This window comes from Alligator sinensis, unplaced genomic scaffold (assembly GCF_000455745.1).
Source record: "Alligator sinensis unplaced genomic scaffold, ASM45574v1 scaffold4_1, whole genome shotgun sequence".
NCBI classification, from domain to species: Eukaryota; Metazoa; Chordata; order Crocodylia; family Alligatoridae; genus Alligator; species Alligator sinensis.
Window position 1 is genome coordinate 4310300 of NW_005841887.1, and position 27920 is coordinate 4338219.

The 27920-nt window shown below is 44.4% G+C and overlaps 1 protein-coding gene across 8 annotated transcripts in view; it reads right to left on the reverse strand.

Annotated features, from left to right (window-relative positions):
* Positions 1-27920, reverse strand: part of LOC102377708 (kalirin RhoGEF kinase) — a 140371-nt gene that overhangs the window by 70415 nt on the left and 42036 nt on the right. For 2 of the 8 annotated variants that reach the window (XM_025196963.1, XM_025196961.1), the window contains exons 2-5: positions 8604-8887; positions 7470-7574; positions 2262-2357; positions 371-501 (exon numbers count right to left, since the gene is read on the reverse strand). In XM_025196963.1, the coding sequence (XP_025052748.1) occupies positions 371-501; positions 2262-2357; positions 7470-7574; positions 8604-8887 (616 nt within the window). The remainder of the gene's footprint in view (positions 1-370; positions 502-2261; positions 2358-7469; positions 7575-8603; positions 8888-27920) is intronic. The other 6 variants (XM_025196962.1, XM_025196966.1, XM_025196965.1 and 3 more) reach the window with 3 other exon arrangements.

A 27920-nucleotide genomic window follows, 5' to 3' on the forward strand; every position in this document is an offset into this window, starting at 1 on the left:
GCTTGTCAATCTTGCCCCAAAACCCAGGTGAAGACAAACTCTCCCATAGCTTTCAACTAAGGCACATTGACCTTGCCTATCTTATATCCCCAGTCCATTGTTCATCTCATGCAAAACCAACAGTCTCTACTAGATTTTTATAGCAAGGAAGCCCTCATAACTTTGTATTAAGGTAACAATCATGCTTTCAACATAGTGAAGGCAAAGGTAAGACCAAGAATCTCAAAGTGTTTAAAAACATCCTCATCTGAGAGTTTAAAAATCCAAAGTTGATACCAGCCCCTCTGCTCTTGGCCCCATCTCTCATGCACCGGACTGTATCTTCTTTCTGGCAGTAATGTGAATCTGAGAAAGAACAAAGACAACTTACATCCTGCCTCGCATTGCTTTGGCTTTTTGCTCCTCTTCAAGGTTTCTTGGGGGAGTGGAAGGCGTCATCCCTTCATTTAAGCAGCCAGTGGCATCTTTTAAGCTTCCTCGATAAGATCCTCCTTCTAGGGTCTAAAGGAAACCAAACAACCCGAAGCATTATGGAACAAGCATCGTCCTTGAACTCCAATGCTGGAGTTATCCTCTGTTTCAAGTCAACTTGGCAATAGAGAAGAACAAAAAAGCCTCAAATGAACTGGAATAGTCAGTAATGCTTTCCTTTAGGTTTAGCCAAAAAAAACCCCAAACCTGAATGTTGTTATATTTTAAGCTGACTGGGGGAGCAGTAAAACCCTCAGCATGATCACTGTAAGAGGACAAAGTATTCACCCTTATGCAGAGATGGAAAAAGTTATTTTAATTATATTGAAAGAAGTCAGAACAAAGAGAAAGCTTTTGTTGCCCTTCAAAGTGTGAAAAAACTAAACTATACCTGCTTTGTTGGAGATTAAAATGGAGACTCCCTTCAGTAAAGCATCCAAGACTTCCCAAAAGTGGATACATGGTTAGTTATATTTCCAGAATAGGTGTTTAAAAGTTGCTCTGAAACCCATGAAAAATAACTGAGGATGCACTATGCAAGCATGTGTGGAATGGTTTGGGAATAAAGATTTTCTCAGAACGGCTTTTAGTAGTGCTAGAAGGCAGAGCAGATTTGCACCTGATACACTAGCTCGGATATATATAGCATGAGCTTTCATGAACCCGAGCTCCCTTCATCAGATGCTGTAGCAGGTCTTTAAGGAGCAAATCTACCTTGCCTTCTGTTTGACTTGAGACTAACATAGCTAACTACCTCTTTCTAGTAGTGCCAGTCACTTTTAATTTTGTCACCTCACTAACACTGAGTCACAACAGGCTCACTTCATTATCTAGAAGGTACAACCCTGTCGATATTTCCCCCAGCTAGACAGCATCCTTTGTCTGGAGATCTCAGACTGAGCTTTAAAGCCCAGTGACTCAGTGGGATCACCTTACCAGGGAAAGATGCTTTCACTAATTCACAAGCATCCCAGCACGCCTTTATTCTCCATATCCTTAAAACAAAGGCAAGGAAATGAACCTTTTTATGCTTGCCATGGATCTGCTTCGATTCCCCTTTTTCAATGAGCTTAAACCAAGCATTTGCCTGAATTTAGACATCCTAAATTTCAAATAGACTAGCATTTTTAATTGTTTCAGGGAACAATTCAAAGGAAGCCAATCAAGAATTACTCCTTCTAGACCATAGGCAGCAGCCCCCCCACAAAGGAAGATCAGGAATTACACCACGACCTAACGCATACGGTGAATCCTGCACCTGTTCATAGGGTTGATGTAGATGACCCTTGAGGTCCCTTCCGATCTTATATTTTCTATATCTAGGAGGTTAAGCTGTTTTCCTATTTAGGAGTACTGTTTAAAGACTTGAGTCACAAGTGACAGATGCCTTGGGTAGCTAAGTTAAACTGTCGGCATGGGGGATTCTGATAAATAAAGGTACTTTTTTCTTAATACAATGCAAATGTGGAAGTTCATTCTGAAGAACGACTCAGATTCCAGAGTATATATGAAACTCTATCATGCCAGGTAGCTCAAAAACCACAATGCTTTGAAAATTTAAAAAAAATTGGAGACTTCTGGAGGTGGAGTCTACATGACACCATCAACTGCATTTCACTCTTTGCTGACAGAGCTACTCAGATGAGCTACAGTGGCTAAGAGTTAATAAGTACGTAGAAGGGAAAGGATGCAGAGCAAGGAAACAGAAGTCAAGGCAGACAGTGCTGTGTTCATGCTACAGAAGCAAGTTATGCCTATTCCACACACAGTTTCCAAGGCACTACACTTACCAGCTTACTTTTGACCAACTTTTCTATTGCACTGACAAGATCCGCAGCAGTTGGCACATCGGAGGAGCTCTGACGAGCAGCTAGCAAAGAGGAGGACTGCAAGACACCAGTTTGCAAAGGAAAAAGCAGGTTAGCAGGATGTGAAGGGACTAGGAAAAAGTGACCAAACCGGCCATCAGTGAGGTTATGTTTGGGAAAGAAGCAGGGAGAACATGGCACACAGGTGAATGCGTTAAACGATCACATGCAAGTCAGTCGTCGCCAGACCAGAACTGGAACTGGCATTGCGGCTGGGGTCGAGCGCAGGGGTTCGAGTTAGTGGGTAGCGTGACATTGTTAGGTACAAGAGTGAGAGTTTGACAAAACAAGCATCTGTGCCCATCTTACGTACAAGCCACATACTCCTGGTTCTTGTTTTCCCCCCCCCACCCAGGCACCTTTCCAGCTGAGAGGCAGGAAAGCACCCAAAGACACCCAGGACTGAAAACCAACCCTTCCAAAAGTGAAGGGCAGTCATGAACCCTCCTCCTGGGGAAAGGACATAGGCCCCTTGTGCTAAGCGCCCCCACCCCTCTTAAGAGACCGAGGCAGTCAGGGCTGCCTTGAATAAAACAACAGCACCACCACGCATTTTTACGCAGATCACAGAGCAAGAACTAGACACAGAGCGCCTGGCTTTTACTCCCAGCCCTTTCCTACTTAAAACCTTTCGCCTCCTTACAGACACCTGTTTGCACACAGCCTCCCCTACCCTGTGCTCAGAGTCAGTAGCGAGCCTTGCAATGTGTGCAGGATCGCTGCCGGCCCATTTTACTTCTCAGTATGCTATATCTCATCGAACCCAGCCAGGAGTTGAGATGGGTCATTTTCATTTCTTCCCACATGCTTAGCTCCATTCTGAACAGTTGGTTTGCGCCACTGTGACGTGGTTTTATTTTAAGGTGAGAGGCACAGGGGACATAAGAGTCATGGCAGCATTTCCCTTCATGGTAGGGTTTGCAAATTTAGGGGCCAGGATTTCAGTAGCCCAGTCTACATTCAGTTAGCAAAAATATAAGTGACATGCTCCAATTGTCAGGGTGAACATCAACAATTGAGCAAAAACGGTAGCTGTTCTGAGCTTCCCGCATCTTTGAACACAGGGTCACATGATTGCCCAAACACGGCTCATAGGATTGTAAAGAGGCAATGACCATTGGAAAAATGCAGCCTCATTTTGTAAAAGTCCACATGCCAGCTTTGTTACTCTTTCTTGAAAGCTGCATTGATCTTTGGTCTCAGAAAGTCTCCTCTGAAAAGAAGTAAGGGGGACTATGGTTTATATTTCTGGAAAATAGATACATATTAGCTCATCTGAAAAAAATATTCTATATAATGTAATATATTATACACATATACATATAAATATACACGTACATACATACGCACATATATAAATAATATATAATAATAATAATATAGTATTATATTATATATATGGTTCTTGTCAGCTGAAGAAAAGTGCAAACTGAATCTTTGAGCCTCTTGGTAATTGGCTCCCTGCATGCTTTAATAGCAACGAGACTGCAAACAATTGCTTTAAAAAAAAAAAAAAAAAAGCTATTCCACTACAATTATGAAAGGCTTTTTCATCTCTCAATCACTTAATAAAGGCTTACAGCTTTTGGACAGAGAAGGGCGTCTTCTTCAGGGAAGTCTCTAAGCAAGCACTGATGAATGAACACTGGAGATTAAGAAGTGCGGGTGACGGAGTCCGGGAAGAAGTGACAGTGGAAATTGGGCAATCGGCCATCTCATTAAACAACCTACCGTGCCAGTCAGAGCTGGCAGGTGAGGGCTGGCTGTGGCTGAATGCCGCAGCATCAGGACGAAGGTTAGGAGACTAATCCTGTCCAGTTTAGGGCAGTTCAGAATATGCAAACACATTGCCACTGCTTTCGCCCAAATGATGCATCTAATCAACAGCTTTAATTAAAAGCAGTTACAGTTCATCAGGCTGGCCCTTTACCATTCAACACAGAAGCTGATTTCAGAATGCAGCAATTTTTCATAAGAATTTAAAGGCCGGGATTGTGAAGCTGCCAGGTGAGCGAGCGGCATCATCTCTAGCAAAAGTTAACCGACAAGCGTGGCTTTGAAGAGTGAAACTAGATGAATGCTTAGCCTGCAAGTTTCAAAGTCAAGCACCTAAATAAAATGTAGGCTGGTTGTCAGGAGGTGCTAACCCCTTCTAACTCCCACTTACTTTAACCAGAGTCAGTCAACCCCACTAAAGAGACAGCAGGACAGCAGATCAGAGAACTAAACAGATTTTAGGCAGCTGAGTTGGAAAGCAAATCTTGCATTTATATTGTTTGGCATCTTCCAAACCCTGTATAGACATTTATAGAGTGTAGGTGAAGTGAGAGCTGGAAGCGGGGAAAGCATTTGTGCCAGCACTGGAACTTTTCAAGTGGTTTTGCAAACGTCTCTCTCCCTTGAAGTCTTGATATAAAATCCAAGTTATTGTGCAAGTCTTCAAGCTCCAAGTTAAAAAGTCCAATTAATCCTGGTGTATGTTTATAGGGACATAATAAGTGGTGACAGAGTTCTCCATCCCCCCCATGTTGGGTAGATTATACAGCCCTGTTACCTTAGTAAAACTTTACCACAGTCAGGCTGTTTCCCTCTACAACACCCCTGCGAGGCTGAGAAGTATTATTCCAATTTTACAGATGGAGACTGTAGGCAAAGAAACATTAAGGGACAGATTCTGTTCCATCTCTTAACTGTTCAAGTCAAACTTCAACATCGAAGTCTGATTCTACTCCACCCTGCTCCAGTTTCTGGGTTTGTTTTAAAAGGTCAAGAGTAAGGGGCGTTACAGAAGTAATGGTTTCTCAGGGACTCAAGAAAGGTGGAACAACACCATTCCTAGATGCCTGGATACCCTAGGACCCAGCCCGAAGTTACTGGAAGTCTACGGAAGAGCAGGAGACTGGAACCAAGTTCTCTCAGTTTTCACATTAGTGCTTTAACTGTCGGACATTAACCACTTCTTCACAAGAGGCTGGCTCTCAAGACAGAGGAAATCTTCCCTGGCCGGCAAATCTGCGTAATGCTCAAAGGAGTCAGAAATCCAAGGCCTCTAGGCCCCTTAAATCAAGCTAATTTTTTTTGCAATTTCTCAGTGGGTCTAATAAAATGGTATCATTTCTGAACCAAGAGTTCTAGATTTTTGCATTTCTTTAAATCAAGATAAGCAGTTGAGAGCGGGAATGCTTTCTGCCAATGCAAATGGGGAATGAGCAAGGGGACACACGCTCCAACCAGCATGTTTTGAACGTTCGTTTCTGAGTTCAATGGCTGCAAGTTTGAATTCAAGCCCAGCGGACTATTTGTGAGGGGCCCAGGTAGGGCTCCCCCTGTCCAACCTTCTTCTTTGGGATCAGAGAAGGGAACAGGATGTCAGACGGCTTTGTAAAACTTAGCTACCTTCAGAAGGAAAAAAACCTGAACACCCAAAAACCCAAATGCAAAATATTTATCTTGGCAAAATACCCAAATTGCCTGCATGTCAGGCATCAAAAATGGAGACTAGGAACCGTATAAAGAAAAAAACAATATCTGAATGCTGCAGTGAACCAGACAGGGGCAATGTACTATTATACTTGGCAAGGAACTGCTGGTTCTTGGTTTCTCCAACCCTTCCTCTCTTCATCCAGCCAGCCGTGTACTGTATGCAACACTTAGAGGTCAAGTGTGCATGACTTCAGCAGCTGCCTTCAGCCCTTCCTGCCACCAAGCTGTTATGATACCCCCTGACAGGCTAAAAAAGCTTTCCCTGAAGCTACCTTTCGCATCCTGGATCTCTGCACTGGCTGGCAGGCAGGCAGATCTTTGCTGCTGCCCTATATCCCGAGGCTCCCACCTTAACTCAACCCTTGGAGCAAGCAGCATTTTTGTGAGAGGGTTTCTTGCCGTCCCCTATTCTTGCCTCTCTCCATACAGCAATTACAGCGAGAGCCCATGGGGACAGAAGTGCAGAGCAATATTGGAGTTGGCAAGGGAGATAAAGGAAGCAGCTAATGCAATGATGGATTTGCACAAGTGTGTTAAACTCAGGAAAAAGGAAGACAGATCTGTAGATCAGATAGGCAACTAACAGCGAACACAACAAGCATCTGCAGGCTGCCTTCAGAAGCTGGAGTCTGTCTTTTCACTTCAGCTCAAAAGCAATAACATTTGAGCATCGGCCCTAAACACCATTACATGCAGGGAAAGAAAGGCCTGCAGATAAGTAACCATAAACTTAGAGCCCAGTTTCCAGATACAGGCACCTTAGGGTTCTGGATTTGGGCGATTAAAAATTGATATTTAGTCACCTGCGTGCTCTGTTGGATACTCAGTGGTCCATGTGGCTACTTTAAGACAGCTGAGCCTGAAAGCTGGATGCAAAACCGGGAGAGAAGAGCAGAAAAGGAAAACTATTTGTTACCTAGTAGGCTTTTACCACTGGCAAGGGGCGAGAGCGTGAAAAAAAAAAGTCTTTACCACTTGTATGCAGCTGAGCACTTAGTTCCAGGTAAGTTGTTCCTATGGGGTTTCCAAGAGGAGTTGGCAATGCATTGTGACAGGAGAGCAAAGCGCACCCACATATGATAAGCCGGTGTTTCAAATCCCTATTGCAGAAGTGGAAAGATAGGAAGGGACTTGCTAAGGGAACCCTGGAAGGCAACTGAGACTCAAGAATAGTGCCCAGGCCTCCTGACACTCATCTTTTTTAATTTCATACATTTGTATTACATGATGTTTTTCGGAGTCACTCAACTCAAGAAGTCCCCAAGGAGCATGTGTATTCCTACTGCCAGATATCAAGGACACTTGTGAAACATAGCAACATGGAAGTAATAGGAAGGTCAACTAAAATTGCCTCATTTTAGTCTAGTTTATTATAAAGGAGTGAAACCTAGATATATAAAAACACAAGAAGTGCCCATATGGTCCACAGCGTTGAATCCAAAGTAGAAGACCATTACTTAATGCTATTCAGTGAGGTGTTCTGGACACCAGTCTCCACTAGGCTATAAACATCTATTATAATCGTGTGGTCAGCCCGAGGTTATGGGGAAACTTATTCACTGTAAATGCCGTATTCAAACAAATGTAGCCCAGTCATCTTGGAAATAAAAATCAGCCAGCAAACGGGTATAGTACATGACGTCTTACCATCTCATCCTGTGCAGGGTCATTATCAAAAATCTTCATCGGAGGGGGGAGTGGTGTGTGCGATTCTTCATCTGGTTCATCTTCTCCCCAACCTTTCTTGCTCTTCTGAAGGCAAGGCCAACATCATTAGACAAAAGGGAGGGAACAACTTCTTTCCATACAAGCAGAGCCTAGTTATCTAGATTTCTGTTTAATTATAATACCATGGATGTTTTAACTTAGGGATGGAGGGTGGTGGGGGGGAACAGTATGAATAAGACTGCTTGTCCTGGAGGAGAAGATACGGGAAGTTGCACTGAACAGTTTTTTGCTATTAGAAGGTATTAGTTGTGGTGTATAAGAGCAAAAAAATGTACAAATGTTAAGATAATTTGTTAAATTATATAATAAAATTTAATCCACCAAAAGGGATTTAAGATCTCCATATCTGTCTTATTGCCTAACAACAAGCTCTTTTTCCAACTCTAAAAGCTATCAGTTACATTGAATTATTTTAAGTCTCCTGTTTTCCCACACATTCAAGTTTTGCAACCTCTATTTTCCATTCAGCTTATCTGACAAGGACCATCATTAAAAAAAGAAAGAAAGGGGGTAGGTCTTGTAAGGAATGTGCCCAGAGGGTAATTATGGTCATTACTACTACACATGGTTAACATATTTAATAGCTATATAAATCTTTACAGCTTAAAAATAAGCATTTTCTTTTTATTTTAAAATACTTAAGTTATAAGTTTCAGCATGAATTGATAACTGCTGCTCGGGAATGACTACTGTACATTCGAATTTGGAATCTCTCATTGGATATGTAAAACTGCAGAGGTTACCACCCAACATCTGGTGGCACAACATTTCCTACCTCTTAAAACTAGGGCTGTGTTCTTTTCAGCCCAGCTGACATCAGACTCAAGGTCCTAGGATGCTATCCGTGCGATCCATATAATTAGGTTTTGTTTTGGCGCTTGATTGGGTATCCCCAAAGGAAGTGGTATCTGAATCTCTCCCGTTATATTGTAGTTTCCCTTAAAGATAAAATGGCTATCCACCACTGGCCCCAGGCTACTGGGTCTCAAGCTGGATTTATGCAAAGAGCATGCCCGAGATCGGTCTCACCCAGGATAAAAAGTTACCGCCTACCTCATCTGCACTGTCCCCTTGAGGCGTGGTCTCATCTCCCGTCTTCGGGGAGCCCAAGTCAAAGCTCTTCCTGCCATCTCGGACCTTCTTCTGTTTTTTGATGTTACTCTCCGCCTTCCCGCTGTTCAGCCGACGCACGGGGCTTGTCAGCCATTTCTTGAGTGTATTGGTTGACCGCTTTGGGCCCGGAGAGCTTTGGATTGAGTTGAGGGATGGCTGAGGCTGCAAATTGGCCACCGAGTCAGACTTGCCTCCATTTTCATTAGACGAGACCGAATATCCATCTGAAGGAAACAGAAGAAAGCAGATGACCCTATCGCCTGCTGGCTTTCTAGGACCCGCCCCGGTGATTCGGGCACGCTATGTTACAGTGTGTACAGAAAGGCATTAGCAAAACAAAGGATGATAAATTGTTGATGAGAACAACTGCTGAAAGAACAGGACTGACACGTTCAACAATGCATGGCATAGCAGAAGCCACCGGACTGCATACCAGAGAAAGAGGGCTGTATTTAAAACGGCTTATTTTTTAAGAGATGCTAAATACTTCTCATTCCCTTCCCTATTACTTACGGACTCAAGTTGGGTTTCAGCTCAGAGTTTCTCAGGTTTTGCGGCGGGGCACAGAAATCAGGACAGCAACTGAATTACCGCACAGCTCTGACACCCATCAGCACCCCATCAGATGCTAATGCCTACGTATTTCTCACCAGCATCCAGGCTCCTAAGTTACTGTTTGTCAGAGCACTTATTCCACTTCTGTAGGGTACTTCAAATAACCTCACTTGCAATCATCTCCCAGGCCCCTGAAAGCAACTTGTCAAGCAATTTCACACCTTGTCTAGTGCTGATGCACCATAAAAAGGAATAAATAATTAAAAAACATGTTTTAAAATATTCAAACCAAAAAACACCACCCCAGAAAACAGAAAGCCTTCTTAAATTCAGGAGCTAAGGTTTTGCTTGGAATTGACAAAGCCCATGAAATTTAGGAGGGGGGCTACACCGTTATAGTGGTCTGTGCACACACAAGAGAGCTCCAGCTCTACCGCTTTGTCCAAGCAGTGGACAAACCAAAAACGCCAGGCTCAAGAAGTGTAGTGATAACTAACAAACAAAGGATTGCTTAAGTCTCCTTTAGGAATAGTTGGCCTGGACTGATGTTTGTGAGTCTCTAGCAGAGATATGTCCCATTCCCTCGCCAACAAGAACGACTAGTGACTTCAGGTGTTTGATTTCATGGACAGCTAATATTCAGATATGCTGATCAAGTGCCTGTTAAGAGGCATGTAGAAGATGGACACCCAAACACCAGACCTGAAGTCACTAGGAACCTGCATGAATCTTGACCAGCATTTCAAAACCTCTTCCCTCAATGCAAAGTAAAAAGTCTGGTGCCGGCATGTACTAACCATAAACTGGATACCATTAGAAATAATAAGTAACACATGTTGCAGAAGGGCTTTTCATCAAGAGATTGGGCAGCTATGTTTTAAAGGATGCTTAGGTTTTAGAAGTCAACTGAGGTTAATTGCCCTATTTGAAGGTTGAAGGATTGCGTCAAAAGTCCCTACTGACTATAGCGGGATATTTGTTCAAGTAAAGGGCTGAAGAAACCAGCCGTTTTGATTTTTAAAATAATAGACTCAGACTAAATCTCTTTTGGTAGTAATATTTTTCCAACGGATTGCCTCTGTCCCAAGTCAAACCAAAGAACTTATTGCATACACAGGGAAAGCATTAAGTTTAATTCCACATATTTTTCAACATTTAAGTAGTATTAAGTGGACATGGTTAAACTGAAGCTCCTGAAACATTAGGAGTCTTCAAGTACTTCTATTGGAAACAGAAGGAACTACAGGCAGTCCTTGACTTGCAATGTTTCGAGTTACAACGTTTCGCACTTACGACGTTTCTAAATTGACACCCTGTTTCAACTTTCTGACGTCCGTTTTGCCTTTACAACGCTTGATCTGATGTGACGCCACACCAGTGAACAAGTTTGCTGTGTCAGCCATCTCCCTGGAGAACGTCTGTCCAAACTTCCTTGGACACTTTCTTTAAGAAAGCAGATGAGACTCCAGAAAAACCTGCAGTCAAGACTCCTGAGAAGACTCCAGCCAAGAGCCCTTCAAAAAGTCCAGCAAAGTCACCTCAAAGAAGTCCTTCCAAATCAATATGATTGCTATTTACAATATAAATGCATTAATGTAGCTATATTACTCATCTATAATTGATCGAGTACAAAATTCTGCAGTATTTTTGGTGAAAATAGGGTATCGGGCCTTGGGCCAGGAACCAATCCCCCATTTATAACATTGCTTCTTATGGGAAAATTGGTTCCAAGTTACAACGTTTCGACTTAAGACGTGGTTTTCAGGAACCGATTGTGTCATCAGTCCGAGGATTGCCTGTAGTTGAAAGTGGCCAGCTAATTGATTGACCTTTGAAAAGGTACTATTGCCCGGGTATTTTGACCACTACATTTTACCATCTCTCTAAGACCAAAGCATCTGCCATATTTGTAAAAATGGCTGGTTTCAGTCAGTTACTACGGATATCATTTTTAGTTTACGTTGTTCACAGAAATAGTATTAAAGACACACTGGTATGAGATAACCTAGTCACTGAAAATGGCTCCATTTTCTGTGCTGCCTGACAGCATTCAGACACTTGCATTCAGAGCCCTCACCGGTTTCTTTGCAAGCCAAGTTTTATCAGCATACTCTGGGTCAGCAACATTCAAGGTTTTGAGAATGGTAACCTTGCACTTTTGAGCGATATGCGGTGCAAGCTCCCTTCCTCCCTAGCTTAGCTCGCACTTGCTGCACTTTACCGGTGAAATGCAAGCTTTCCACATCTCTTGGCTCAAAGTATTCTTGCTGTTGAAATGCTGTCCTTCGAAACAGAAGAGCTGTCTTCCCAGGCAAGTGTCTTAGCACAGAGCTGTTACCAGAGCAGCAAAAATGGCTTTCATGTACATGAGTGGAAGGCATCGTGCCGACAAACCTACGAGTGGATTGTCCTGGATTTCACGTACAGTACAACTAGAGCATAGAAGTATCTCCTTTTGCAGAGGAACAGAGGTTTCAAAGGTGGCACATTCCCCAAAAGTGGAGGAGGAAGAGAGGAAAACTCAAGTCTTGCAGATCTGTTTTGATTACTGTTTATAGTCAAACATGCACTTTTCACTTTAGTTAGACCACCGGTTCTCAACCTCGTTAGATTATGGCACCCCTCAGAAAATGACAATTCTAACGGAACAATTCTTCTGTTGCAACCCCCCGTCAAAATACCCTCAAAAAGGCCACAGCAGGTCAAAGTCTTTTTAACACTATGAATTTCTATTTGAAATCTCTGGGTTTATTTTGTGAATCATGCACACCCGGCAATGGTAATGTGTGGCACACTGCAGTACCCTTGATAGGGTCTTAAGGCACCCTCGGGTGCTGCAGCAGCCTGGTTGAGAGTCACTGAGTTAGACAATCACAGAATCCAAATGCTCAGGTAACGCCAGCCAAAGAAGTATACACAGAGGCTTGAAACTAGCTCATACCCTCTTGAATTCACTATTGTAAGAAGTTGGCATTAATTCATTAAAGCTCTGATGGGAGGGACCCTAAACGATGAACTAAGAAATGGAACGAGTCATGTCCACTTCTCCTGCAGGGATGCATCACGTTTTACAGGACATTACTGTTCTCATGTAATTCACCCTACAAGTGAGGACATCCTTACAGGACAGACGATTAACATACTCGCAAGATGAGATTAGAAGGAAAAAGGAAAGCTTGTCAGGAAAATATTTCTGGCGAGATACATTATGCTATACTGATCTCCATTACCTCAAAATTTTCCCTTGTTCTTCTCACTTGCAACTCTGACCCTTATTCCCATCTTTTGCATGGCAATTTGCATCATTTTCCATGCACATGTAATCATTAGCCATACTACTGCCACTGCCAAGGCAGGGTACCTATTAGTACCCACCTGTGATGTGCCAAACCAATTCCTGGGTAGAACCAGGCTACTAAACAGCCAGTGGATGGTAACTTTGTTCTTACTGACTGGTGATGTGGTGGGCAAAGATTTTTGAGTGATATCTTTTATTGGACCAACTGCATGGTTGGGAGGAGGTTAGACAAACACCAGATCTGTGATGCGGCTGAAAGTTCACAGAGCACCTAAAGCAGGGGTGGACAAAGTCTGGCCTGCGGGCCGGCAGCAATGTTCCCTCTAAGATGTAGCGATCTGTGAGTGTGCCGCTTCAGTCCGTGAGCATGCTGCTTCGGTTCGTTCTCAAATTGGTCCCGCCTCCCCCTTTCTACACGTGCTGCTTCGGTCCGCCCCGCAGTATAACAACAAAAGATGATACTATAGCTGTTTATTTAAGAAATAACTTTTTCTCCGCATACGTCTACTAAAGACTAAATCCTGCCTCCTCCTCCTCACCAGGCAGCGAGGCACATGGTGTCGCTTTCAAAGGCTGCAGCAAGGCGCCGAGGCAGGGAACAGGCAGAGCATGGAAGACCCATGGGGCTGCCAGGCTTTGGCGCAGGAGCTGTGGGGCTCGTGGCGCAGAGATGAAAGAGGAGATGAGGGTGAAGCCAGCAGGGCTTGGGGTGAATCTCACCCGAAGGGGCTGGGGAGCAGTTACCTGGAGCCAGAGGAGCCTGGCTCTGCCCCAGCCCCAGCCCCAGCCCCGGGGAGGACCTGCTGCCTGCCGCACGATACAGGAAAGGAGGAGGAAGGGGCGGCGGCGATGATCGCTCACTGATCTGTGGCCCGGCCCCTCTGAGCCATGCTATGGAGGTGGTGCTCAAAGTTTCTGGGAAGCCACAGCCCAGCTCCTCTCCAAGAAGGTCCTTGGTGCCGGGGGCTGCTGCCCCCCAGCCACAGCCGGTAGTGGAGCTCCCCCTCCCCAACCCCCATTCCCCGCAAGCCCAGTGATAAAGAAAGAAACTTGTCTGCCTGGCTACGATCCTGGCTGGGAGTGCGCAGGTATCTGCATGCCCGCCCCTCCTGCAGCAGCCTGTGGCCGGGTTGGGTCGTGTGCACGGCATTAAAACATTACTGCGTGGCAAGATTTTTTATTGTGCATGGCCACGCATGTGCGCAGCTTAGAGGGAACTGTGGCCAGCAGTGGACTCCATTTCCCAGCAGCCCCTGCCAATATGGAGACCCTCCATGGAGACCCCAACCGCACCTGTGCTGTGATAGTGCAAGGCTGGGGTTGCCATGGAGACCAGCCCCAGCTGCGCTGGCAGGGTGAGCAGCAGGGCAGGGCAGGGGGCTGCTCTGAAGCCGCTAGGATCTTGTGGTGGGGCAGCTTGGTCCGGGGCCAGGGCAAACCCATGATTTGCCCTGGCTCAGGACCAGGCTGTCACCGCTGCAAGGAGCCGGGACAGAGCCGTGATCTGCTGCCTGCGTGCCCCTTCCCAGAGCGTGCAGGCTGCAGCTCACAGCTCTGCCTGACCCTGGACCAAGCTGCCCCTGCCACAAGATCCCAGTGGCTCCAGAACAGATCCTTGCCCTGCTGCGCACCCTGCCGGCATGGCTGGGGCCAGTCTCCATGGCAATTTCATCAGCCAAGGGTAAAGCATCCCTTCCAAACACTGAAGGACAGATAGGGTTTAGGGATAGTTCTGTTGTCTTCCTCACTTTAGGACAGCTTCCTAGGTACTTCCACGGCTTCCCTCTTGCGATAGGTTTAACAGCTACCGTGTTCAGCACCTTAGTACTGTCCTGCATCCATACAAGCAGAAAAACGTTCCTAATCCCATTTAGGAAAAAACATAGCTAAATTCAAAGCTCTTCAACATTTGCCTTCTGCCAGACCAGATGTCACTAGCACACAATTTATGTCACTAGTGCTGAGCACACAATTTCTATCTAGAGCAGACCACTACTGACCTGGATAATAAGATGCAAGGGCTTGGCCTACACCAGAAGCCTGGCTTACTGAATAGCAGACAGAAACATGCTTTTCAATAGGTGTGTGTTGGCTATATTTGGCAACACACTGAAATTCAGACCCTGAAAAGTATCAAACGAAAGAGAAAGGATTTGCCTCTAATTTCTTCTATTCCCAGAAGCACCAGCATGATGAGCTATGCAAGCCCGATCCTACTGAAGCAGACTGGAAACAATTTGCTAAAGAAAAAGCAGGGAGCAGCGTGGGAAGGGCAGAGTCATGTTTCCTGTTAATTCAGGAATTTCCCATTATCCATAAAGACGGGCAGACCAGAACTTCTGGCCATGACCTGAGAGCAGACTGCAGGTTTGTCAAGATGTCTGGGAACAGCTGCAGCATAAGCTGGTCTCATGTTCCCCCGAGTATAATGTAACCACTGTGCTGGGATGCAAGCATTCAGAAACGTGTCTGTGAACCAAACTGTGCATTGGGCTCTGCAGACTACTATGGCTGACCTTCATTTCCTGGCCCAGCCATTTACTCAGAGGAGAAGAGTGTCACTAAAACACCTCTCCATAAACCTCCAAGAAACGTTTGGCTTGGCAGCACGGCTGCAACAGACACTCACAATCCAGTTTAAAAGCCTTAACATTTGTGCTACCAGTTTCACGAACCCTGGTCACTTTAAACACAAAGCTAAATAAACGTCTGCAAAATTTAAAGGCACGTTTACTTAGAAACAGTCCACTTGAGCGCAACGTGGAGGGGAAAAAATAATCATACAGTAGTTTATTAATGCCAAATACTGTACATCCAGTCCCAGTAACATCCAGGAAAGAGCAAATGGTTACTGGAGCTCAATATAAGTCATTTTAAATGTCTCCATCACCTCTGCCATGCACTGGAAGAATGCAAGATGATATTGTTACACAGTGGGCATGTCTACATGTGCAATTAAAGTGGATCAATAAACGCTGGCATTTAGTGCTGAGTTTATTGCTCCTGGGCACACGCTGTGGAGGGGCTGGCTGGGGCACAGGGGTGCTCCTGTGTGGGGCTAGCCAGAAGGCAGCCCCCACAATGAAGCATCCTCCTGCTCCAGCCGCATGTGCTACACATGCTCTGCTGCAGAGTTATTTACTCTGCAGCAGAACAGAACTTGTATTTACAAGTACTACCCTGCTGTGGAGTAAGTTAGTTTCCTGTGGCCTAATAGGAGTGCATGTGTAGACACGAGACATTTACTGTAGAGCCAATTAGTCGACTCCACAGTAAACATCTAGGATAGACGTGCCCAGTTAGTAGCATCTCATTCCAAGTCCTGCAGACAGAAGAAACCCCAATGAATCAGACTTTTAAGGACAACTCAAGAGAGAGTCCTGCAGTACTTTCTTTCTTTCTTTCTAATTTAGTGGTTTATGGATGGATGAAATGCTGTTTTAGACCAGGGGAACATGATCATAGCATCTTAATGGGAAGTTTCATCAATGAATCCTGTCCAACTGTCTGAACCCAAGCAATTCTGGATGTGTCTACACATGCCATTAGGGGGAAGCAATAAATAACATAGATTATTGCTCTGCAGTTTGTTGTTCCTGGGAAGCTCCTGGGCACACAACTGCCCGTGCACCCGGACCGCAGCACATTGAGCTGGGTCGCTGCAGCCTGTATTCACAAATTCTACCCTGCTGCGGAGTTTATTAGTTTCCTGTGGCCCAATAGGGCCACACATGTAGAAGCCAAGACATTTACGGTGTAGCTAATTAGGCAACTCCACAGTAAGAGTCTTGTGCAGATGTGCCCGCTGAGTAATATTTTACAGTCCAAGCCAGTGAAGTCAATGGAATTATTCATGACGGTAATCTTCTTACTCAAATAGGTTGTCATTAAAATGCAATCTCATGGGATCTTTTGGGTGTGTTGGAAGTTGCATTCAGAAACTTTCGCGGGTGCCTATATGTTTGGTGCCCAAATCAGATTCTTAAGCCTTGGGATTTGGGGAGAGTGAAATCCAGATCCCAATTTTACGGCTGGACCTAAATAGGCTTTGCCAAGTGTTCAGGAGAGAAGAATACGGTGACAGTCCAGCACGATTTTGGAAGGAAACTAACAATCAATTATTTACACTGCTGCTAATTAATGGAGCCACATGACAGAGAACACATTTCCAATCACTGCGATCACCAAAGGCTCCAGGAACACAAGAGAACTCAACAAAATTTCAACCCTTTTACAATACAACGTTAAACCATGAAACCTAGAATGTGCTACGTACGTTTCCTCGTATCGCTTTTGTTAGCATCAAAACGTTTCAGCACAATGGGTGCATTTTCCAAACGAATCTGGGCTACACCGGTGCTCAAAAGGAAGTCAGGAGAAATTCCCCGGTACCTGGTTTCAGAACAGTCAACAAAGATGAGCTCAAGCTACATAATTCATTTTCAAGTACAGATTTTCCACATACCCTGTGAAGTCTGGGGACATGGTTAGATCCAAAGGGGTTGGCTTGATTCCATCTCTGCTGAAAATGAGGTGGTAGCTGACAAATGAATCTACATTTTGGAGGCTCACTGCAGCCCCAACTTCTCCCTTCCAGCAATACTCAAGAGGTATGAACTAAAACTGCCAGGAAACAGTTGTATTTACATGGGTGAGATTAGGCACAAAGAGACATTAGTTTGCAGAGTCGGTCTGAAACCAGGCAGGAGACAGGGTAGATTTGCATCTTAATGAATTAGTTTATAGAGTGATATATATATAGCACAATTTTTCAAGAGCTGGAGCTGTGAAAGGGCATGAGATTATTTATCCCAAGATTCAAAACGACGAAGTTATATAGAATCCATTCATCTAATACACCTTCGCGTATTTGATTCTAGCACAGTGCCCAGATGGAAATCCGGTCACAATCCAGTTTAAAAGCCTTAACATTTGTGCTACCAGTTTCACGAACCCTGGTCACTTTAAACACAAAGCTAAATAAACGTCTGCAAAATTTAAAGGCACGTTTACTTAGAAACAGTCCACTTGAGCGCAACGTGGAGGGGAAAAAATAATCATACAGTAGTTTATTAATGCCAAATACTGTACATCCAGTCCCAGTAACATCCAGGAAAGAGCAAATGGTTACTGGAGCTCAATATAAGTCATTTTAAATGTCTCCATCACCTCTGCCATGCACTGGAAGAATGCAAGATGATATTGTTACACAGTGGGCATGTCTACATGTGCAATTAAAGTGGATCAATAAACGCTGGCATTTAGTGCTGAGTTTATTGCTCCTGGGCACACGCTGTGGAGGGGCTGGCTGGGGCACAGGGGTGCTCCTGTGTGGGGCTAGCCAGAAGGCAGCCCCCACAATGAAGCATCCTCCTGCTCCAGCCGCATGTGCTACACATGCTCTGCTGCAGAGTTATTTACTCTGCAGCAGAACAGAACTTGTATTTACAAGTACTACCCTGCTGTGGAGTAAGTTAGTTTCCTGTGGCCTAATAGGAGTGCATGTGTAGACACGAGACATTTACTGTAGAGCCAATTAGTCGACTCCACAGTAAACATCTAGGATAGACGTGCCCAGTTAGTAGCATCTCATTCCAAGTCCTGCAGACAGAAGAAACCCCAATGAATCAGACTTTTAAGGACAACTCAAGAGAGAGTCCTGCAGTACTTTCTTTCTTTCTTTCTAATTTAGTGGTTTATGGATGGATGAAATGCTGTTTTAGACCAGGGGAACATGATCATAGCATCTTAATGGGAAGTTTCATCAATGAATCCTGTCCAACTGTCTGAACCCAAGCAATTCTGGATGTGTCTACACATGCCATTAGGGGGAAGCAATAAATAACATAGATTATTGCTCTGCAGTTTGTTGTTCCTGGGAAGCTCCTGGGCACACAACTGCCCGTGCACCCGGACCGCAGCACATTGAGCTGGGTCGCTGCAGCCTGTATTCACAAATTCTACCCTGCTGCGGAGTTTATTAGTTTCCTGTGGCCCAATAGGGCCACACATGTAGAAGCCAAGACATTTACGGTGTAGCTAATTAGGCAACTCCACAGTAAGAGTCTTGTGCAGATGTGCCCGCTGAGTAATATTTTACAGTCCAAGCCAGTGAAGTCAATGGAATTATTCATGACGGTAATCTTCTTACTCAAATAGGTTGTCATTAAAATGCAATCTCATGGGATCTTTTGGGTGTGTTGGAAGTTGCATTCAGAAACTTTCGCGGGTGCCTATATGTTTGGTGCCCAAATCAGATTCTTAAGCCTTGGGATTTGGGGAGAGTGAAATCCAGATCCCAATTTTACGGCTGGACCTAAATAGGCTTTGCCAAGTGTTCAGGAGAGAAGAATACGGTGACAGTCCAGCACGATTTTGGAAGGAAACTAACAATCAATTATTTACACTGCTGCTAATTAATGGAGCCACATGACAGAGAACACATTTCCAATCACTGCGATCACCAAAGGCTCCAGGAACACAAGAGAACTCAACAAAATTTCAACCCTTTTACAATACAACGTTAAACCATGAAACCTAGAATGTGCTACGTACGTTTCCTCGTATCGCTTTTGTTAGCATCAAAACGTTTCAGCACAATGGGTGCATTTTCCAAACGAATCTGGGCTACACCGGTGCTCAAAAGGAAGTCAGGAGAAATTCCCCGGTACCTGGTTTCAGAACAGTCAACAAAGATGAGCTCAAGCTACATAATTCATTTTCAAGTACAGATTTTCCACATACCCTGTGAAGTCTGGGGACATGGTTAGATCCAAAGGGGTTGGCTTGATTCCATCTCTGCTGAAAATGAGGTGGTAGCTGACAAATGAATCTACATTTTGGAGGCTCACTGCAGCCCCAACTTCTCCCTTCCAGCAATACTCAAGAGGTATGAACTAAAACTGCCAGGAAACAGTTGTATTTACATGGGTGAGATTAGGCACAAAGAGACATTAGTTTGCAGAGTCGGTCTGAAACCAGGCAGGAGACAGGGTAGATTTGCATCTTAATGAATTAGTTTATAGAGTGATATATATATAGCACAATTTTTCAAGAGCTGGAGCTGTGAAAGGGCATGAGATTATTTATCCCAAGATTCAAAACGACGAAGTTATATAGAATCCATTCATCTAATACACCTTCGCGTATTTGATTCTAGCACAGTGCCCAGATGGAAATCCGGTAACACACACTGCTTAAAAGCTCAGAGGCAGAAGTGTCCGGCAAAGAGGAATTTTTCAGGCTTCTGAGTTACAGGAGATTCAAATCTGACTTTCCGGTTTAGCAATGAATGTGCAAACGAGTTGAGTTCCAAAATGAACAGAAAATAGAGACTAAAAATCGCACTAGATATTTAAAAACTTAATAGTCTCATAATTGCACTAGATATTTAAAAACTTAATAGCCTCTTTACTGAATACCTTATATTCCTTGGAATGAGCAAGGCACCAGGCTTATTCAATTCAGATGATGTTTGGAAGCAGATACCCCACCTAGGCTGCCTAAGTCAATAAAAGGGGTTTTTGGGTTGGTTTGTTTGTTTTTTAAAACAAAGTCGTATTTTGTAGAGATTTCTCGAAAGCAGAGGGCGCTCCGGAAAGGGTCATTTGTCCCCCTGAGGTTCAGGAACACGCCTCTTTCTGGGCATGCTTTTCAAACACAAAAATAGGCCCCAGGCAAAATGAAAAGTTCAGGCGCTACATACTGGCCCCACCTCAGAGAAGGAAGTAATGAATTAAAGCCGAGTGCCTGGCAACTTATTCTAATGATCCATAACTCCTGGCAACCTGAGGTTAGTTTCAGTTAAGCAAATTTATTTTTAGCTGACGATCGCTCAGACGAGGCTTTCCCCAGAAGGTTCTGGGAACGCTGGCATCTCATACCGGGTCTCCGCTCTGCCTGTCAGGTTGCAAGCTCCTGTTCGCTATCTGGAGGTCAAGTTTGAGTTTGGCACATCTTCAGGAAAGTTTCGAAGGCATACAGACATTCAAAACAACCCGAGGCAGAATCGATCCAAGTTTTGTGGGTTTCTGGGAGTGGCAGAGTTCAGCTCGGGGAGTAGCAAACACAACACAGCCTCCCTTGTGGGGGTTGCAAATCTTAGACCGGGTTCTGCCCTTTTTAAACCAAGCTTTTGTTCTGCTGTGGGTATAGGCCAGTTTCTACCGCGAGAAGTGCAATATCTGTATCTGGCCAGAGTTTGAGATTTAAAAACCAAAACAAAATTGAAAGCCTGGGGAGCCAGCTTTAAAGAAGCCTGCAGCCTTCTGGGAGTGCAAACGAGGTACTGCAACTTGAGGGAATGTGGCAAACGAGTGCCGTGGTTGTGGAAGGAGAGGCAGCAGCATAAGGGAGCATAAGGGAGGTTGTGGAAGGAGAGGCAGCCGCTGAGCGACAGACCCCCCCATGAATTCAGACAGTGCATTGCGGCTGTTTTGCAAGAAATAGTCAATTTACTTTGGCAAGCGAAGTGTTCAGGGCAGTTAGTTTCTCTTATGCTCGGCACACTACGCGAGTAAAGCCACTTTTGTAGGCAACCTTTCTTTTTCCGAGGGGGGCAGGGGGGAAATCTTCATGCCCAGTTATCTGGAGAATGGGAGACAGGCTGCAGCATCTCAATCTACACTATTTCCATGCTCTTGCAGTAGAAAGCTAGAGCGGTTTGAGACCCGACCTAATGGAACAAAGGATCGGCGCACAGCTGCCCACGGTCAGGCGAGACCGCGATGATCGGGAGTGCGGCGAGCAGCAGCCTTCGCATGTCCAACAGAACAGGCTGATGAGAATGGCGGCTTTAGCGATGAGTAGTTGCTCCATTTGTCTCACCTGCCTTCTTGACAAGCCAGCGCTGCTCTGACAGGCCAATCAGCCACTTGGCTTTTGTTAAAGAGGAGCTCAGCCCTTGACAAGCGTCTCAGCAGCACGGCACGGAGAAAAAGATTTCCATTAAGTGATTCGCTGTGCGAGGTACGCCCCAGACTCAAGTCTAATGGATGAAGTGCAATGGGGTGGGTGCCACGCCAAGTAGGCTCTCCCCGAGACCATAAGGAAATCGTCCCTTCTTTCCCCAACGCGTCCAGCAGCACTTTCCTTAAGCGAAGGACAGGTGGCTTCTCTGCGCTACGAGACATGGTCCTTTCCCTTTAGAAGAAGTTCCTACTAAATAAGCACGCGTGAAAGAGGTCATGTACTTGTTAGCAACTGTCCCACATGATGCACAAGCTGTGGCCTCCCTCGTGTTCATCGGCTCCCCCAGAAACCTACCCTCCACCCCCCCAAAAAAGCAGACAAAACCGAAAACCCATCGAAAACACATAAACCAGGCTGAGATGACAGTCTGAAGCAGCTCAGACCAAAGCTGGAACAAGCACAGCACAGCTGCCAAGAACTCGGATAGAAGTATTTCCCCCCAGAAAGCAACACAGCTGGCTAGCAGTTTTCTGGAGAACGAGAAACTTTAAATACTACTTTGTAAAGTCTATTTTTTTTTTCTAAGTACAAACTAATATTTATGTCAAGGCAGCTGAGCAATTCTTTGAAACGATTTTAAGCACTAGCACTCTTTCACGTTCACAAAGCGCTCCTTTACCATGAAAAGGATGGAGTCGTCCTGGAGGCTGCACAGGAAGGGGAATACTGCTATTCCCTGTGAAACTCCCCAGACCCCAATTTTGAATTTCTTTTTTTTTTTTAGATTCATATTTGGCAAGAGATTTTTGGAGGCTTAATACAAAACCAGCTTTCATGAAACCTCTGCAGAAACTTGATGTTGGAAAGTAACCCAGGGAATAAAAGAGAAATGTTAATTGTGTGTGTGAAGCAATATATACAAAAGGGAAGCACTAATAAAACCAGGCATCGGCAATTACAAGTAGGCTTTTGTGGCTTTAAGCATTTTATGGCACCTTATGTTAAGGCACCCAGTGCAGAATCAAACTCAGTGTGTTTTTTGCTTTGATCTAGCTATTTTGTCACTCTGCTATGCATGTCAGCATATGAGAGCCCAAGGAATACCCGCTTTCATCCCGGTGGTAGGCACAAAACCAAAATTTATTACACATGTTTTCCGAGCAGCTGTTAACACAACACAAGCCTTATTCTTTTAGAAAACATCAAGGGTCAGCTTCATTCAGCAGCTCCCAAATTGAACTACTGTATGAACTTTTCCACATGTCATGAAACGATTCCTTAGCAGGCTGACATCACTGCTGAAGCCAACACCGCCTTATGCCTCCGCTTCTAGTTCCCAGAACAACCTCAGAGAAATCATATAAATGTCCCGACTTATTTACAGCTTCTTGCCTCAAAAGGAAACTGGGGACATGCTCCCAGCCAGTGCCTAGCAGAAATAACTGAAGCTCTAATCAGATCCGTACTGGGGACCAAAAATAGAAGATTTGCAAATACATTTTTTGCAAAAAAGACTTTTGGGTGTGGGAAGAAAAATCATTTTGAGAGCGGTTACAAAGCCTTCCAGGCAGATGCATGGCTTACAAGCACGCATCGAAACCACTGGGCATGGCACAAAGGGCTGCCTTTAGCTAAATGAAGCAAGTCTCCAATATTTAGCAGCTGCCTTTCAACCACGCTTAGCTCTCCTCCGATGTTCGGAAGCTATGAAGAACTCAGGGCAAACACTAATTCTTTTTAATCTTTGTCCTGAGCAATGCTGAATACACCGCTATTCACGTGATTGTATTAAGCAGTGGCAGGGGAACGCGGGTGTCTAGTGAAGGCGTCCCAAGTTCATCCCCAAGAAAAGGTCAGGAGAAGCCTCCTATTAGCAAAAACACCGGTTGCAGCCACGGTGGAAACCCACGTAACATTTTTTCGTTTCCCTCCTCCATTCACTCTTAAATTATTCAAAACCCAACAGCCCCCGAAGAGAGAAGGATAGAATAAAAATAAGTCACAAACAGTCCTGGGGCTACCGTGAGCACCACATAACCAGCCATACGAATGAGTTTAGAGCTGTTTGATGCTAAGCATTGCCGCAGTCGCACTGAATGCTCCCGCGCCTAAGCTTCCAGTGGCAGCTTCCTCCACCCCTGGACTTTTAGAGCAACTTCAAAGGAAGATTCGAGTTTATAGCAGAGATGCCAATTAGATGGGCTAAGAGAAGGAATGAATGAAGTGTATACAGCAGGGGCGGGCAATTATTTTGGGTGGAGGGCCACTTACTGAGTTTTGGCAAGCCATCGAGGGCCACATGACAGGCAGCCAGGGGCAGATAAATATTAATTTTCTAAATTTTTTAGTGGCCCCATGGGCCAGATAGCATGGCCTGGCAGGCCGCATCCAGCCTGCAGGCCGTATTTTGCCCACCCCTGGTATACAGTGATCACGAAGATATGAATTACCTGTGTTTATTATATTTGACTTTTGGAAAGTTAGAGGAAGAATGGCTAGTGAGCTTGGAGGGCTTTAAATATATCCCCCAAAGCTGCTAGTTACATTTGCTAAAGGTTTCGATTCAATTTGTATCATCACCCAATAGCCCCAAATAGCGACAAGAAGAACTCAGTATCCCCGACGCGTCATTCTGTCTTCATTTAGCGCTCCATAAAGGGAGTCTGGGGAACCAGCATCAGAAAAAACAAAGCAAGAAGGACCCGCAAGACGCTCCAAAACTGCAATGTCAGATTTGTGAAAAGGCAGCAAGAAGAAAGATTTCTCATTTCTGCCCGTGTCTCAGAAGTTGGCCGGGTAGGAGAAAGTCTCTGGTGAATGCTGCCAAGCTCCTGCCCTTTGAGAGTCATGTTAATGAACTGATTTAACGAGTGACCTTTCTAAAGTCAGACTTCAGGCCAGTCCTGTTGATTCCAATTTCTACCGGGCTACTACAGTCCACTGGCAGCTTTCAACACCCAAAGCACCTATGCACACGCTCCTTTTCAGCCATGTCAGAAATGTTACCGTTTCATTTCCTTTAGTACTTCACGTTACTTGGCATCTTTGGTGCCTCGCTTATCAAATCAAATGACATGTTATACCCCAGGACATTGGCAAGAAGGAGCCACCAACCTTAAAAGAACTTTAAAAAGTGAAGAAAAGGTGCTTTACCAAATAGTTACTCGACTTGGAAGCCAAATTTAAAAATAAAATCTGGGCAGAGTCATTGTTGGTACTTGCAAGGTGGCCTGGTCTGACCACAGGCACGCTCAGATTTCTGACTGGGTTTCATTACAAACTCTTACTATTTTGCTGACATCATAGCTCAGTGCTGAAGTCTAGATAATTAACTTAGCTGATCTGCAGGAGTGCATCTGGCAGTAATACTACACCGAAGTTGCAGAACACATCTAGTGGCTTGAACAGCAGATAGGAAGCCAGAGCTTAACTGCTAAAGTCCACTGTGCCATTGATTGTCGTCTTGGCCATCAGTCAACGAGTACTGCACCCCAGAGAAGCTGACCTCACTCGAAATAAGGTGACTTGAATTAACATTTGAGAATCCTTTCAGATGACTGAACCTCATGAAAACACGGAAGATAGGAAACATGCCCGAGTCGATGCATTTCAGTTATAAACCTTTGTATCATCTTTTATGCAAAAAGCATCTAGCCAGTTGAGTATATCAAGTTAAAATACATCTGGATTTCTCATTAACATACATTACAATCAGTAATGAAGGGATGTCTTAAATCAGAGTCCTTAGGCCATAAAATGCTAATTGCATGATGCTAAAACTGGATCACAGATATACACATATTAGACCCCCTACAGGAATAATTAGGCATCGTCTTTTCAAAATATTCTCAAAAGAGTATTTGTTCAGTGTGTGTGGTTAAATTATGCCAAGTGGCCCCACACTTTCAGAGGGCCTTACAGCACCGTTTGGTGGCACTGGACTACTGTGGCCACGTTGTCATAGGTGGCCACAGCATAGATCTGCATTTAAAGTTATGGGAACTGCCAGTGCTTCATGCCTCGAGACAGGAGAAGGAATTCACAGTGCCATTTGAATGCACTGTTTCACCACCCTTGCTCATGATGCTCTGTACTGCACGAGCCTGTAAACCTGAAGAAAGTGTCTAGCAATTAGAGCAAAAGGCTGGGGTGCCAGAAAGCTTGGCTTCTCATGCTCTCTTCACCTCTGACTGGCTGCATGAACTCAGGCAAGTCACTTTGTGCACCTTTGGCTCAGTGTTTAATATGGACATTGGGCATATTACTCCAGGTCGGGTGTACCTACAAGGCTTTAACTCTGAAAAACCCTTTTTTGTGACGTCTGGTGCTGAAAGCAGGGTAGCAGGACACACGGTCACCATCACAGCAAAATATTGTAGCCAGCCTGGATAAAATGCAGTCCCACCAAAATACTGCCAATGTCCTAGAGGCATATCTCCAGATGTGCTACCACTGCGCACTGCGGGCCCCAGTTCTGCTACATGCTAAACCAGCATGGAGAAGAGATGCTTAAGAAAACAGGCCTGGAAGGGAGCTGCCAATTCCCCAAGTCCAGTGCCCAGCTATCACAGGCAACCACATCCTAATCCATTTAACAAATAATTAAATGGACTCTTCTGCTGGCCAACCAGAAATATTTGATCAAAAAATGCAGTAAAAGGGTCTTAGGTTCTCACATCCTCTGAAACTGTTCATGAAAATTAAGTACCAAAAATCTACTGTTTTGAGAGCAGTGGATTGTGTCCGAAACCATATGTTAATGTTGGGTTTTGGAGATCTGAATAAGCTCAGTGTTCATGGTAGGTTTCTTACAAATCTGCCTCAGTGTTGTAGTCAAATATTCAGCATGAAATGATTTGGTACACATCCCCTCAAGATGCATGACAAGGGAAATGAAGGCAGTACTTCCTGGCTTTCCCTTGGGCCCGGGGAGAGGGGAGCACACTGCAAATTTAAACACCGTTATTATTACCAGTTTCAGTTCTATTGCTTGTTTCATCAGGACTTCACTAAGGACATTTTGATGCGCCAAAACTAAATGCACATGGCGGTCCAGAACGTGCACAAACAAGCTTAGTGGCCCATAGCTCTGTAGGGAGAGGATGACGGCCGGGTTTTGCAACGGGAGAGCCGTAGACTTGATAGCAAGGCCAAAACGTTGATTAGACTCACAAGGGAAAGGCACGTGCTTCACATCACTGCAACTTGTCACCCACAGCTGGGGTGAACCAACACGTTCCCAGAATAAAGCTGACATGACTAATTCCAGCCAAACAGAAACAAGTCCAAATCCAAAGAATAAATATGGTTGCTCTCTGTACAAAATAAAAATTAGTGTTCTTCAAATACAAGTGTTGGCCAGGAGGAAGAGTTTCATCGGCATATCTTAGTAAGAGCTCTCTTTACTCCGGCCCCTTTACTTCTTTACCTCTTTTCACCCCTGATTAAAGAATCAAGATTTGCAAGCTGTCCTTAAGAAGAAATTGTAGTTTTTCCTCCCTATTTTACATCACACCAAATTATTTAGTTAAGAAGGCAGCATAGCAATGCAAGTGTTAGGTGGCAACTGGTATTGTTTAGCCGCGTGCAGTGAACTGCTTTCCTAATAGCCTAACTTCCAGCATTTCTTGATGTGAAATCTACTTCCACAGATTCTTGCAGCATGCAAAGTCTTCAATTGACTAGTGAGTCAAAGCTTTTTCCAATTCTTCACCTTTTGGTGAAAAAAGTGCCTTTTTGGTCAAAAACCCCCCTCATACCAAACTGTATTGAAACTACAATTAAAATTAGAAGTGCAATGAAAAATTAAAGTATTTCAACCTTATCAAAATGCCTCGATGTTTCAGGAACTGAATGCTTTGTCATTTGGATGCAAAAATAAATAAAACAAAGAAAAAAATAGAAAAGTGAATGGTTTATATAAAAGCCACAGGTTTCTACACAGGCCAAACTTAAATGATTCAAAAGACTTAACGAACAATTTCTGTCGATATTTGTTTTCACTGGAAGTAGAGAACGTGTTCATTTGGATTTCACGTTAGTCTGAAATGGGGCATTTTTCAAAGTGGCCATTGTTCCCATGACACAGAAAACGCAGTTCTTGCCCAGCTCTGAAGCACAACCACAGTGGTTCAGAAAGTGGCTGGTTTTCCCTGTGTGCCACCTCTTCTGAATGAATATCATTTCCTAAAATCCCAGATCATGCCTGGGCACAGCAGTCCCTTCCTGGTCCACCACTCATCCAACTTGAGCAGGCTGTAAAACATCCCGGAGAAAGATGGCAGGGTTTGGGGGGCTGCCTTAACTGCCTCCTTTTACATTACTTCTGTGGATGTAAGCCGTCTTCTATCTCATTACTATATTCTGCTGTATCAAAACGCAGAAGTAGCTATCCTTCTGCCCTGCTCCTCCTAGATATGTTCTGTATAATCTATAATATTTTTAGAGTTTTGTATAGTTTCAAGTGTCTCAGTGAAGACAACTTCCTAGGGAAA